The 14,923-nt window shown below is 46.7% G+C and overlaps 1 protein-coding gene across 1 annotated transcript in view; it reads right to left on the reverse strand.

The window, feature by feature from the left end:
- The window catches only part of LOC120995469 (schlafen family member 9-like), a 153,800-nt gene extending 145,435 nt beyond the window's left edge, over positions 1 to 8,365 (reverse strand). Inside the window, exons 1-2 of the mRNA XM_040424703.1 lie at positions 8,287 to 8,365; positions 31 to 170 (exon numbers count right to left, since the gene is read on the reverse strand). Coding sequence (XP_040280637.1) covers positions 31 to 60 — 30 coding nt within the window. The 5' untranslated portion in view covers positions 61 to 170; positions 8,287 to 8,365. The remainder of the gene's footprint in view (positions 1 to 30; positions 171 to 8,286) is intronic.
- Positions 8,366 to 14,923: the final 6,558 nt, after the last annotated feature.

A 14,923-nucleotide genomic window follows, 5' to 3' on the forward strand; every position in this document is an offset into this window, starting at 1 on the left:
ACATTCATTGCAATAACTGTGGAGGCTCACCTTTAAGGACTCGTGCAAATGAATAGACATAATACTAGAAGAGTAAAATGAATATGCTTTGGTGTAGAATTTCCAGTTCCTGAGATGTCAGCTGAGGTGAGGCTTACACTTCAGAAGAAAAACAGAACCATAAAAAGGATCTAAATCAAAAGAAACACAGTAAGTGAAAGAAACAAAATCTAATAAGCTGTGATTAGAGACAAACATGGCTATAATATGCATAGGGGCTCATTTATTAAGGCTTATAGCTGGCGGTGGATCCGCCAAAGTTATAAAGAGGCGCCGGCCTCTTCATAACTTCGGTGCATCCAGCGCCAGTTTTAAATGTAAGACAGCTTCCAAGCCATCTTACGTTTAGACCATTTTCCATGACTTCCCCACCCACATTTTTTAGACTTGGCATGAGCGGAGCAAAGTCAGAGACAGCGCCGCAACTAACCATTGCGCCATCTGCGCCTGAAATACGCCTAATTTAGGCGTATTTCAGATTAGTAAATGACCCCCATAGATCTTACAACATAAGATCAATGGACTAGTGTACTTAAAGAGGTTGGGCCACTAGTGTAAATGTATCCTGCCCAACAGATATCACTGTTATCACTTTCCTCAAATAGCACCATTTATCAAAACTGCCTTTTTTCTATAGAGAGACAGACGTTCCGTAAAATGCAGAAATCCCATGGCCGGTGTCCGTGTTTTGCGGACTGCAAAAAACATCAATGGTTGCGAGCAGTGATGGCCAGTTCGCATGCGAACACATGCAGGCTGCCATCTTTTCTCACAAGTCCAGCGAGGCACAGGTAAAAGCCCTTACCTGTGCCGCGGGCCAATCTGAAACAAATGCGGTCAGCGGAAGCAGGCAGTTCCGAGAACAGCCAGATGAAGGCCCCCGGCGGCTGTTCTCGGAACTGCCTGCTCCCGGTGACCGCATTTGATTTCAGACCGGCTTACCTGTGCCTCGCCGGACTTGTGAGAAAAGATGGCTCGCGGGTGAACAATGCGAACTGGCCATCACAGGTTGTGAGCATGAGCCTGAGACTTAGGCCTCATGCACACGGCCATATTGCGGCCCGCAAACAGCGGGTCCCGGCCATGTGCTTCCCGCATCACGGATGCGGACCCATTCACTTGAATGGGTCTGCAATCTGGAGCTGCGGTGCGGAACAGAGGCACGGAACCACTACGGAGAACTTTTGTGGTGTCTCTGTCCGTGCCTCCACACCGCAAAAAAAAATAAAAATAGAACATGTTCTATTTTTTTTGCGGTGCGGACAGATCACGGACCCATTCAAGTTGAATGGGTCTCGATCCGTCCCGGCCGCGGCCCGTGAATTGCGATGCCCAATGCACGGAACGGCCGCGTGCATGAGGCCTTACAGAAATCTCTTGAGTTCCGTGATTGTCTCAAAAGATTGTGCAACAAAATATTAAAGAGGTTGTACAGGCTTTTTCTTATTGATGACCTATACTCAGAATAGGTCATCAAAATCAGATCTGCGGGGGTCCGACACTCCCCTGCCGATCAGCTGTTTGAAGAGACGGCGCGAGTGGTGTGCATGTGCCGTCTCCCTTCCTGCTCTCCGCTGTATGTCTACGGGACAGTAGCAGCAGACAGGAAGAAAGAAGTGAGACGGCATGTGCACACTGCGTGCGCTGTCTCTTTAAACAGCTAATCAGCGGGGGTGTCAGACCCTCACAGATCTGGACATTGATGACCTATCCTGAGGATAGGTCATCAATATGAAAAAGCCTGGACAATGACTTTAAATTAAAGGGGTTGTCTGATCATAGACAATGGGGGCATATCGCTAGGATATGCCCCCATTGTCTTATAGGTGCGGGTCCCACAGCTGGGATCCGCACCTATATCGAGAACAGAGCCCCGCAAGGTGGTGGCTGGAAGACTCCGGTCCGGCGACAACCAAGCTGGCTCCCCATAGAAGTGAATGGGAGCGTACCGTGCATGCGCGGCCCCCGATCCCATTCATTTCTATAGGGCCGACGGAAAAAGCCGAGCCAGGGCTCGGCTATTTTCGCCGGCCCCATAGAAAATTAATGGAGGGCTCATGCGCAGTGCACCCTCCTTCACTTGCGGGGCTCCGTTCTCAATATAGGTGCACCTATAAGACAATGGGGTCATATCCTAGCGATATGCCCCCATTGTCCATGATGAGACAACCCCTTTAAGGCTGGTTTCACACAGGCGTTGCGGAAAAAGATGCAGGTGCGTTGCGGGAACATGCGCGATTTTTCCGCACGAGTGCAAAACGTAATGAGTTTTGCATGTGAGTGAGAAAAATCTGCTTGGTTGGTACCCAAACCCGAACTTCTTCACAGAAGTTCGGGTTTTGGTTAGGTGTTGTGTAGGTTGTATTATTTTCCCTTATAACATGGTTATAAGGGAAAATAATAGCATTCTTAACCGCCTCCCGACCGCCTAACGCAGGGATGCATCCTGCGGGCGGTCGGTTTGTTCCTCCTAGACGCATCGGCGCGTCATCTCGCGAGATTTCCTGTGAATGCACGCACACAGGAGCGCGCGTTCACAGGATCGGAAGGTAAACGAGCTGATCTACAGCCTGCCAGCGGAGATCATTCGCTGGCAGGCTGTAGATGCGATTTTTTTAACCCCTGAAAGGTATATCAGACGCTGTTTTGTTAACAGCGTCTGATATACCTGCTACCTGGTCCTCTGGTGGTCCCTTTTGCTTGGATCGACCACCAGAGGACACAGGCAGCTCTGTAAGTAGCACCAATCACCACACTACACTACACCCCTTCCTGTCACTTATTAACCCCTGATCACCCCCCTGTAAGGCTCCATTCAGACGTCCGTATGTGTTTTACGGATCCGCAAAACACGGACACCGGCAATGTGCTTTCCGCATTTTGCGGATCCGCACATTGCTAGAACTATATAGAAAATGCCTTTTCTTGTCCGCAATTGCGGACAAGAATAGGACATGTTCTATAGGCTCTACAAAAAACGCAGTGTTCGCCCGATCAGACCTGATCTTGTGCGCACACTTGCGCTCAGTCCGCCCCACCGCAGTGACAGAAATATTTTTGTGATCACTGCAAAAACACCGTAAAATCGCTGTGGCGCTATAAAGATCACTTTTGAGGGGCATGGCGAGTTCATAGAAGATATTGATTTTTTTTGGCACAAGTTAGCGGAAATAGGTTTTTTTTTTTTTTCTTACAAAGTCTCATATTCCACTAACTTGTGACAAAAAATAAAAACCTCCATGAACTCACTATGCCCCTCAGCGAATACCTTAGGGTGTCTTCTTTCCGAAATGGGGTCATTCGTGGGGTGTTTCTACTGTCTGGGCATTGTAGAACCTCAGGAAACATGACAGGTGCTCAGAAAGTCAAAGTGCGTAAATTCAAATTTTTGCACCATAGTTTGTAAATGCTATAACTTTTACCCAAACCAATAAATGTACACTTATTGCATTTTTTTTTTATCAAAGACATGTAGAACAATACATTTAGAGAAAAATTTATATAGAAATTTAGTTTTATTTTAAAAATTTTGCAACAAAAAGTGAAAAATTTCATTATTTTGCAAAAATTTCGGTCAATTTCGATTAATATTAAAAAATGTAAGAATGTCAGCAGCAATGAAATACCACCAAATGAAAGCTCTATTAGTGAGAAGAAAAGGAGGTAAAATTCATTTGGGTGGTAAGTTGTAGGACCGAGCAATAAACCGTGAAAGTAGTGTAGTGCAGAATTGTAAAAAGTGGTCTGGTCATTAAGGGGGTTTAAGCTAGGGGAGCTGAGGTGGTTAATACAGAATGCTTAGTACAATAGGGCTGGAGGGGGTTAAAAAATAAAATAAAAATTTAACTCACCTTAATCCAGGGCTCGACAAATCCCAGGCGCCAGGTCGCCATGGCGACCAGGAATTTAGTCCTGGCGCTTGGGTATTTGTCAGCCCGTTTTCAAAGGTGCCCGGGCGATGGGTGCGGAGCTGCCGTTCTGTCCGGAGGCAGCACCGTTTGAAGCAGCTCCGTCACAGCACACAATAGCAGAGACGCTGGCAGCAGGGAGGGGAGGGGCTCGGGAGGAGTGTAATCTGATCCTAGAGTGGAAGCTGATCTGCCAGCCCCTCCCCTCCCCGCCCACCAACCAATCAGAGCTGAGGCAATGCAAGGACTAGCAGCTCTGAGTCACTGACACAAGTACAGGGAATCGAATGAGTCACAGGTTAAAAGAATCTAAAGATCCGACTTAGTTAGTGACTCATTCGATTCTTTGAGTTAAAAAGAAGTCAGTCAGTCAGACTCTAGAACAGGTTACACTGAGGCTGTGCTGATGCTTTTGCAGCAGTGATAAGATTAAGGGACCGGAGCAGAGAGATAAGAGAAGTGACAGGACACAGTTTAGATTACAGTGTGAATTAACCCTTTAGGGTTAAATTGGCTTCTCAAGGAGATTTATGTTAAAGGGATCCCTTCTTCTGTCTCATTCAGTAGCTATAGAACTAAGGCTACTTTCACACTTGCAGCAGGACGGATCTGGCAGGCTGTTCACCCTGTCGGATCCGTCCTTCCGCTGTTTCGCCGGACCACCGCTCCATCCCCATTGACTATAATGGGGGCAGAGCTCTGGCGCAGCACGGCAGTGCATGGTAAAAGTACTGCATGTCCAACTTTTTAGTCCGGCGGCCTCTCACCGTGAACTGCCGTGCTGCGCCGGAGCTCCACCCCCGTCCCCATTATAGTCAATAGGGTCCGGGGACGGAGCGGCGGTATATGTAACATGGTATACAGCATTATTGGGGGGGCTCTATGGAGAAGTGGGGGGGGGAGGCACCTACTGGGGGCTTTATGACGCGGCTCCGCCTGGCTCCTAACTTTTTTAGCTGGCTCCTAGATTCCAAGGAAATTTGTCAAGCCCTGCCTTAATCCACTTGTTCGCGCATCCCAGCTTCTCTTCTGTCTTCTTTTAGGAATAGGATCTTTGATGATGTCGCTGCGCTCATCACATGGTCCATCACATCTTTTACCTTGGTGGTGGATCATGTAACGGACCATGTGATGAGCGTAGTGACGTCACTACAGGTCCTTTTCCTGTGCACAGCAAAGATAAAGAGAAAAGAAGAAGTCGGGCTGCGCGAACAAGTGGATTAAGGTGAGTTAAATTATTTTTTTTAACCCCTCCAGCCCTATTGTACTATGCATTCTGTATTCAGAATGCTATTATTTTCCCTTATAACCATGTTATAAGGGAAAATAATAATGATCAGGTCTCCATCCCGATCGTCTCCTAGCAACCATGCAGGGCTCCAGATGGCGACCAAAACGGTCGCCAATGCGCCTTAAAATTTGCAGATGGCGACAAGACTTTTTAGTCTTGTCGCCATTTGCGACTGTACCGCCGCGATCCTGCGCAGCCTAAGTTCTCTTCAGTAGCACAGTGGAGAAGGAAGGAGTCCCTCCCTCTCCACTGTGACACGACCGCCACTTCCACCAATGGGGAGATAGCCAGGGAGGAGGAGGGGAGGAGCTGTCGCCACTGCGCCACCAATGAATGTAAAACATAAGTATAGGCAGCGGTATCACAGACCCGGCCTCAATAACAGGGCATGCGATACGCGGCAATTAACCTCTCAGGTGCCACATCTCAGGGGTTAATTGGATCGCATGCCCTGTTATTGAGGCCGGGTCTGTGATACCGCTGCCGACACTTGTATAAATGAGTTCAGGAGGACCTTTCGTGGGTCCAAAGAATATGAACTTAGTAGCAGGCTGCATAGAGCGGCGCCCAGGGATCTAAGTGCACTTACTGTTATTCCTGGGCACCGCTCTGTTCGCCAGCTGTGGCCCCCGGTATTTTCAGCATTCAGAGCAAGGAGGAGGAGACGCCAGTGTCTCTCCTTGTCCCTGACAGCAGCGCTGTCTAATTACAGCTCACAGCCTGGGAGGATTTTTTTTCTCCCTGGCTCTGAGCTCTGCGCTGTGATTGGACAGCGCTGCTGTCAGGGAGAAGGAGAGACACTGGCGTCTCCTCCTCCTTGCTCTGAATGTTGAGAAATTACTAGGGGCCACAGCTGGCGAACGGAGCGGCGCCCAGGAATAACAGTAAGTTCACTTAGATTCCTGGGCGCCGCTCTATGCAGCCTGCTACTAAGTTCATATTCTTTGGACCCATGAAAGGTCCTCTTTAATTACATTCATTGGTGGCGCAGTGCGCCCCCCCAAAGCCTCTCCCCCCCCATTATCACTGGCCACAAGTCCCCCCCCCCCCCCCCCTCATTGTTATATGGTGACCACAGGGTCCCATCCCCTTCATTGGTGGCAGTGGCAGATTACACTGCTGGGGCTCAGATCGTTACCATGGCAGCCAGGACACTCCTGAAGCCCTGGCTGCCATGTTCAGCTCCCTGCTGCTGTGTGCACAGAGCACAGGGCAGCAGGGAGAGTGTGAGATCCTATTTACCCTGACAGAGCTCTATCAGGGTGAATAGCACAAGGGATGAAAAGATCCAGGTTCTAGTCCCTAAGGGAAGAAATGGTTATTAAATAAAAACAAAAAAAAACACCAAAATACTAAAAGTTTAAATGGCCCCCTGCCCAGTTTTACATATAATATTTACAAACAATAAAGAATAAACATATTACATATTGCCACGTCCCAAAAAGTGTGAGCTATTAAAATATTAAAAAATATTTCCGCTCGGTGAAGGCCGTAACAGAAAAAAAAAACTCTCAAAAACGCAATTCGCCATTTTTAGTCACCTTGTCCCCCAGAAGATGTGAGAGGCATGTGGTGCTGTTTTCTCCTATATGTAGTGCACCTGCGTCTCATCTACTCAAAGTCCTTTTTTTAAAATGATATGCATTTTAAATTTGGCGACTAAAAAATGTAATTTGGCTCCTAAATTTTTTAGTTTAGGAGCCAATGGCTCCTGGTCATTTTTTTTGGTCTGGAGCACTGCCATGCGTGAAAATCGCACCACACCCGCACTTGCTTGCGGATGCTTGCGATTTTCATGCAGCCCCATTTACTTCTATGGGGCCTGCGTTGCGTGGAAAACGCACAATATAGAGCTTACTGCGATTTTCACGCAATGCACAAGTGATGCGTGAAAAATCACTGCTCATCTGCACAGCCCCATAGAAATTAATGGGTCTGGATTCAATGCGGGTGCAATGCGTTCACCTGACGCATTGCACCCGTGCAGAAATCTCGCCTGTGTGAAAGAGGCGTAAGGGTTCCATCATTATTTTTGTCCAGGCCAATTTTATTTTTTTGAAATGAACCACAATTCAAAACAATGTTTGAATTTCATTAGCTGATTTTCATCACATAGAATACTAAAGGGGTTAATCGCTCCTCCCCATACGCTGGAGGAGATTTACATGCAGCGGTCTCCTCCACCAGTGATCAGCAGATTGTCGGGAAGGAACGCTTCCCTCCCAACAATCTGCTGTAATATCATCTAGTGTAAGGCCTCATGCAAATGACCGTGCTGCGTTTTGTGATCCGCAAAACACGGATGCCGCCCGTGTGTTTTCTGTGATTTGCCGAACGCTCATAATAGAAATGCCTTCTCTTGTCCGCAAAATAGACAAGAATAGGACAGGTTATATTTTTTTTTTGTGGGGCCACGGACAGGAGCAACAAATGCAGACAGCACACGGAGTGCTGCCCATACCTTTTGCGGCCTCATCGAAGTGATGAGGTCAGCATTCGAGCCGCAAAAAATGCGGACCAAAACGGTCACATTTAAAAAGTCACAAACACACACTTTGAGCCCTTTAATCACCAGTTTTCTGGGAAGGGGGGGGGGGGGGGGGGGGGGGGGGGCTGGGAGAGAGATACATCTCCCCCTAAGTGCCAGGCAGGGCGTTATCAATATTTCAAAGTGTCAGAAATGGAGATACAGCTTACGAAGGAATGGCTTGAACGCTGCTTGAGGGAACCACAGACACAGTGCACTGGCAGACATGGACGATAGATTCCCTTCCTGCAATTTCAGCGCAGTTTGCAGCCTGACAGCAGTTAGAAAACGGTCCAAGATGTTAGGGGCCCTTTCACCTTAAAGGGTTAAACGGGGCATCTTCTCAGAACACCATGCCAAGCAGTGACTACACTTCGGGCGCCTTCTCCACCACAAGCTCGGGCACCCGCAGGGCACCACCCAGGTACAGTTCAAGGGTAAGCCATACGTGAGAGGCACAGACGTGCACTGTCTGCAATGTACTATGTGGACATGTCAGCCTGCTTGCCCCATATACTTACCGACAGAGACCGGGCTTCTTCAATCTTCAGTGCAGCGGCGGAGTGGTCAGGGGTCAGGGCTGTGTTTGAATTTCCCGCCTAAGTGCGTAGTGTACTAGTAGTGAGTGATTACCTGAGGCGGCTCCCGGTAGTGAATACTAGGCAGCCCTTGGTCAGTCAGTCTGTATATCTTGGAAGAGGGCGGGAGCTTACAGTAACATGGCGTCCGTGCTCAGCTCCAGCCCCGTCAGACAGCCTCCCTCAGGCTGATCAGTGGGTATGGACCATGGGGGGCACTGTCTAGACCTCAGTTTGGGGTGACTGCTGCCATTTCTCCGTTTATCCCGGCAAACATCGCATTTCCCCCTTTTTCAGCAGTAAAGGGGAAGTTACTAGACTCTGGTCTCTGCAGTGATTAGAAATGCAAAACCTAGTCTCTTGCTTATCCCCCCCCCAAAAAAAAAAAACACCTTCGCCCATACCTTCCAATTTTTCAAAAGGTCAAAGAGGGACACTTATGGTTCATTCATCATTGTGTGAAAGGTCCACTTTTCCTGCATATCTATACGCTATAGTTTTCAGTTATGAAATAGCGCAAAAATAAAATGAACATAGACAATTCTAAAATCCCAACTGCATTAACCACCTCAGCCCCCAGTGCTTAAACACCCTGAAAGACCAGGCCACTTTTTACACTTCTGACCTACACTACTTTCACCGTTTATTGCTCGGTCATGCAACTTACCACCCAAATGAATTTTACCTCCTTTTCTTCTCACTAATAGAGCTTTCATTTGGTGGTATTTCATTGCTGCTGACATTTTTACTTTTTTTGTTATTAATCGAAATTTAACGATTTTTTTTGCAAAAAAATGACATTTTTCACTTTCAGTTGTAAAATTTTGCAAAAAAAACGACATCCATATAGAAATTTTGCTCTAAATTTATAGTTCTACATGTCTTTGATAAAAAAAAAATGTTTGGGTAAAAAAAAAATGGTTTGGGTAAAAGTTATAGCGTTTACAAACTATGGTACAAAAATGTGAATTTCCGCTTTTTGAAGCAGCTCTGACTTTCTGAGCACCTGTCATGTTTCCTGAGGTTCTACAATGCCCAGACAGTACAAACACCCCACAAATGACCCCATTTCTGAAAGTACACACCCTAAGGTATTCGCTGATGGGCATAGTGAGTTCATAGAACTTTTTATTTTTTGTCACAAGTTAGCGGAAAATGATGATTTTTTTTTTTTTTTTTTTTTTCCTTACAAAGTCTCATATTCCACTAACTTGTGACAAAAAATAAAAACTTCTATGAACTCACTATGCCCATCAGCGAATACCTTGGGGTCTCTTCTTTCCAAAATGGGGTCACTTGTGGGGTAGTTATACTGCCCTGGCATTCTAGGGGCCCAAATGTGTGGTAAGGAGTTTGAAATCAAATTCTGTAAAAAATGACCTGTGAAATCCGAAAGGTGCTCTTTGGAATATGGGCCCCTTTGCCCACCTAGGCTGCAAAAAAGTGTCACACATCTGGTATCTCCGTACTCAGGAGAAGGTGGGGAATGTGTTTTGGGGTGTCATTTTATATATACCCATGCTGGGTGAGAGAAATATCTTGGCAAAAGACAACTTTTCCCATTTTTTTATACAAAGTTGTCATTTGACCAAGATATTTATCTCACCCAGCATGGGTATATGTAAAAAGACACCCCAAAACACATTCCTCAACTTCTCCTGAGTACGGGGATACCAGATGTGTGACACTTTTTTGCAGCCTAGGTGGGCAAAGGGGCCCATATTCCAAAGAGCACCTTTCGGATTTCACTCCTCATTTTTTCCTGAATTTGATTTCAAACTCCTTACCACACATTTGGGCCCCTAGAATACCAGGGCAGTATAACTACCCCACAAGTGACCCCATTTTGGAAAGAAGACACCCCAAGGTATTCCGTGAGGGGCATGGCGAGTTCCTAGAATTTTTTATTTTTTGTCACAAGTTAGTGGAAAATGATGATTTTTTTTTTTTTTTTTTTTTTTTCATACAAAGTCTCATATTCCACAAACTTGTGACAAAAAATAAAAACTTCCATGAACTCACTATGCCCATCAGCGAATACCTTGGGGTCTCTTCTTTCCAAAATGGGGTCACTTGTGTGGTAGTTATACTGCCCTGGCATTCTAGGGGCCCAAATGTGTGGTAAGTAGGTAAATGACCTGTGAAATCCGAAAGGTGCTCTTTGGAATGTGGGCCCCTTTGCCCACCTAGGCTGCAAAAAAGTGTCACACATCTGGTATCCCCGTATTCAGGAGAAGTTGAGGAATGTGTTTTGGGGTGTCTTTTTACATATACCCATGCTGGGTGAGATAAATATCTTGGTCAAATGCCAACTTTGTATAAAAAAATGGGAAAAGTTGTCTTTTGCCAAGATATTTCTCTCACCCAGCATGGGTATATGTAAAATGACACCCCAAAACACATTCCCCAACTTCTCCCGATTACGGAGATACCAGATGTGTGACACTTTTTTGCAGCCGAGGTGGGCAAAGGGGCCCATATTCAAAAGAGCACCTTTCGGATTTCACAGGTCATTTTTTACAGAATTTGATTTCAAACTCCTTACCACACATTTGGGCCCCTAGAATGCCAGGGCAGTATAACTACCCCACAAGTGACCCCATTTTGGAAAGAAGAGACCCCAAGGTATTCGCTGATGGGCAAAGTGAGTTCATGGAAGTTTTTATTTTTTGTCACAAGTTAGTGGAATATGAGACTTTGTATGAAAAAAAAAAAAAAAAAAAAAATAAGCATTTTCCACTAACTTGTGACAAAAAATAAAAAATTCTAGGAACTCGCCATGCCCCTCACAGAATACCTTGGGGTGTCTTCTTTCCAAAATGGGGTCACTTGTGGGGTAGTTATACTGCCCTGGCATTTTCCAGGGGCCCTAATGTGTGGTAAGTAGGTAAATGACCTGTGAAATCCTAAAGGTGCTCTTTGGAATATGGGCCCCTTTGCCCACCTAGGCTGCAAAAAAGTGTCACACATCTGGTATCGCCGTATTCAGGAGAAGTTGGGGAATGTGTTTTGGGGTGTCATTTTACATATACCCATGCTGGGTGAGAGAAATATCTTGGCAAAAGACAACTTTTCCCATTTTTTTATACAAAGTTGGCATTTGACCAAGATATTTCTCTCACCCAGCATGGGTATATGTAAAATGACACCCCAAAACACATTCCCCAACTTCTCCTGAGTACGGCGATACCAGATGTGTGACACTTTTTTGCAGCCTAGATGCGCAAAGGTGCCCAAATTCCTTTTAGGAGGGCATTTTTAGACATTTGGATACCAGACTTCTTCTCACGCTTTGGGGCCCCTAGAATGCCAGGGCAGTATAAATACCCCACATGTGACCCCATTTTGGAAAGAAGACACCCCAAGGTATTCAATGAGGGGCATGGCGAGTTCATAGAAATTTTTTTTTTTTGGCACAAGTTAGCGGAAATTGATATTTTTAATTTTTTTCTCACAAAGTATCCCGTTCCGCTAACTTGGGACAAAAATTTCAATCTTTCATGGACTCAATATGCCCCTCACGGAATACCTGGGGGTGTCTTCTTTCCGAAATGGGGTCACATGTGGGGTATTTATACTGCCCTGGCATTCTAGGGGCCCTAAAGCGTGAGAAGAAGTCTGGAATATAAATGTCTAAAAAATTTTACGCATTTGGATTCCGTGAGGGGTATGGTGAGTTCATGTGAGATTTTATTTTTTGACACAAGTTAGTGGAATATGAGACTTTGTAAGAAAAAAAAAATAAAATTCTGCTAACTTGGGCCAAAAAAATATCTGAATGGAGCCTTACAGAGGGGTGCTAAATGACAGGGGGGTGATAAATGACAGGGGGGTGATCAATGACAGGGGGGTGATCAATGACAGGGGGGTGATCAATGACAGGGGGGTGATCAATGACAGGGGGGTGATCAGGGAGTCTATATGGGGTGATAACCACAGTCATTGATCACGCCCGTGTAAGGCTTCATTCAGACGTCCGGATGCGTTTTGCGGATCCGATCCATCTATCAGTGCATCCGTAAAAATCATGCGGACATCTGAATGGAGCTTTACAGGGGGGTAATCAATGACAGGGGGGTGATCAGGGAGTCTATATGGGGTGATCACCACAGTCATTGATCATGCCCCTGTAAGGCTTCATTCAGACGTCCGGATGCGTTTTGCGGATCGGATCCATCTATCAGTGCATCCGTAAAAATCATGCGGACATCTGAATGGAGCTTTACAGGGGGGTAATCAATGACAGGGGGGTGATCAATGACAGGGGGGTGATCAGGGAGTCTATATGGGGTGATCACCACAGTCATTGATCATGCCCCTGTAAGGCTTCATTCAGACGTCCGGATGCGTTTTGCGGATCGGATCCATCTATCAGTGCATCCGTAAAAATCATGCGGACATCTGAATGGAGCTTTACAGGGGGGTAATCAATGACAGGGGGGTGATCACCACAGTCATTGATCATGCCCCTGTAAGGCTTCATTCAGACGACCGGATGCGTTTTGCGGATCCGATCCATGTATCAGTGCATCCGTAAAAATCATGCGGACATCTGAATGGAGCTTTACAGGGGGTGATCAATGACAGGGGTGTAATCAATGACAGGGGGGTGATCAGGGAGTCTATATGGGGTGATAACCACAGTCATTGATCATGCCCCTGTAAGGCTTCATTCAGACGTCCGGATGCGTTTTGCGGATCCGATCCATCTATCAGTGCATCCGTAAAAATCATGCGGACATCTGAATGGAGCTTTACAGGGGGGTAATCAATGACAGGGGGGTAATCAATGACAGGGGGGTGATCAGGGAGTCTATATGGGGTGATCACCACAGTCATTGATCATGCCCCTGTAAGGCTTCATTCAGACGTCCGGATGCGTTTTGCGGATCCGATCCATCTATCAGTGCATCCGTAAAAATCATGCGGACATCTGAATGGAGCTTTACAGGGGGGTAATCAATGACAGGGGGGTGATCACCACAGTCATTGATCATGCCCCTGTAAGGCTTCATTCAGACGACCGGATGCGTTTTGCGGATCCGATCCATGTATCAGTGCATCCGTAAAAATCATGCGGACATCTGAATGGAGCTTTACAGGGGGGTAATCAATGACAGGGGGGTAATCAATGACAGGGGGGTGATCAGGGAGTCTATATGGGGTGATCACCACAGTCATTGATCATGCCCCTGTAAGGCTTCATTCAGACGTCCGGATGCGTTTTGCGGATCCGATCCATCTATCAGTGGATCCGTAAAAATCATGCGGACGTCTGAATGGAGCTTTACAGGGGGTTGATCAATGACAGGGGGGTAATCAATGACAGGGGGGTGATCAGGGAGTCTATATGGGGTGATCAGGGGTGATTAGGGGTGATCAGGGGCTAATAAGGGGTTAATAAGTGATGGGGGGGGGGGGGTGTAGTGTAGTGTAGTGGTGCTTGGTGCTACTTTACTGAGCTACCTGTGTCCTCTGGTGGTCGATCCAAACAAAGGGGACCACCAGAGGACCAGGTAGCAGGTATATTAGACGCTGTTATCAAAACAGCGTCTAATATACCTGTTAGGGGTTAAAAAAAACACATCTCCAGCCTGCCAGCGAACGATCGCCGCTGGCAGGCTGGAGATCAACTCTCTTACCTTCCGTTCCTGTGAGCGCGCGCGCCTGTGTGCGCGCGTTCACAGGAAATCTCGCGTCTCGCGAGATGACGCGTATATGCGTGACTGTGCGCAGCGCTGCCACCTCCGGAACGCGATCCTGCGTTAGGCGGTCCGGAGGTGGTTAAATAGAGAAATAATATAGAAGAAGGGAGGAACCCGACAGACAATTTCTGGGTCAATATTGTGATTTAATTTAATATTTGTGTGTGTCGTTAAAAGATATCGACAGTATCCCCCATAAGGGTACTTTCACACTAGCGTTATTCTTTTCCGGCACAGAGTTCCGTCCTAGGGGCTCTATACCGGAAAATAACTGATCAGTTTTATCCCCATGCATTCTGAATGGAGAGCAATCCGTTCAGGATGTCTTCAGTTCAGTCTTTTTGACTGATCAGGACGGAGATAATACCGCAGCATGGTACGGTTTTATCTCCGGTCAAAAAAACTGAACACTTGCCGGAATGCTGGATCCGGCATATTTTTTTTACATAGGAATCTATTAGTGCTGGATCCGTCCTTCCAGTCTGCTGATGCGCAGACCGAAAAAAAATCAAAACGGATCCGTTTGTCCATATGACAAACAGACAGACGGATCCGTTCTTGCAATGCATTTGTAAGACTGATCAGGATCCAGATCAGTCTTAAAATGCAATCAGTTGGCATACGTTTTGCCGGATCCAGCAGGCAGTTCCGGCGACGGAACTGACTGCCGGATTCCTCTGCCACAAGAGTGAAAGTACCCTAACAGTGACCTCTACAGCACCCTGTCCCCCTTAGCAGTGAACTCCACAGCCCCTTAACACTGAGCCCTCCCCCCACAATGCCCCACCTCCTTAAAATGGGACCTTCACAGCAGCTCACCCCTTTAACAGTGAGTTTCACAGCACCCCACTCTCTTGACATTAACCTCCACAGGG

Source organism: Bufo bufo, chromosome 3 (assembly GCF_905171765.1).
Source record: "Bufo bufo chromosome 3, aBufBuf1.1, whole genome shotgun sequence".
In the NCBI taxonomy this organism is placed as follows: Eukaryota; Metazoa; Chordata; class Amphibia; order Anura; family Bufonidae; genus Bufo; species Bufo bufo.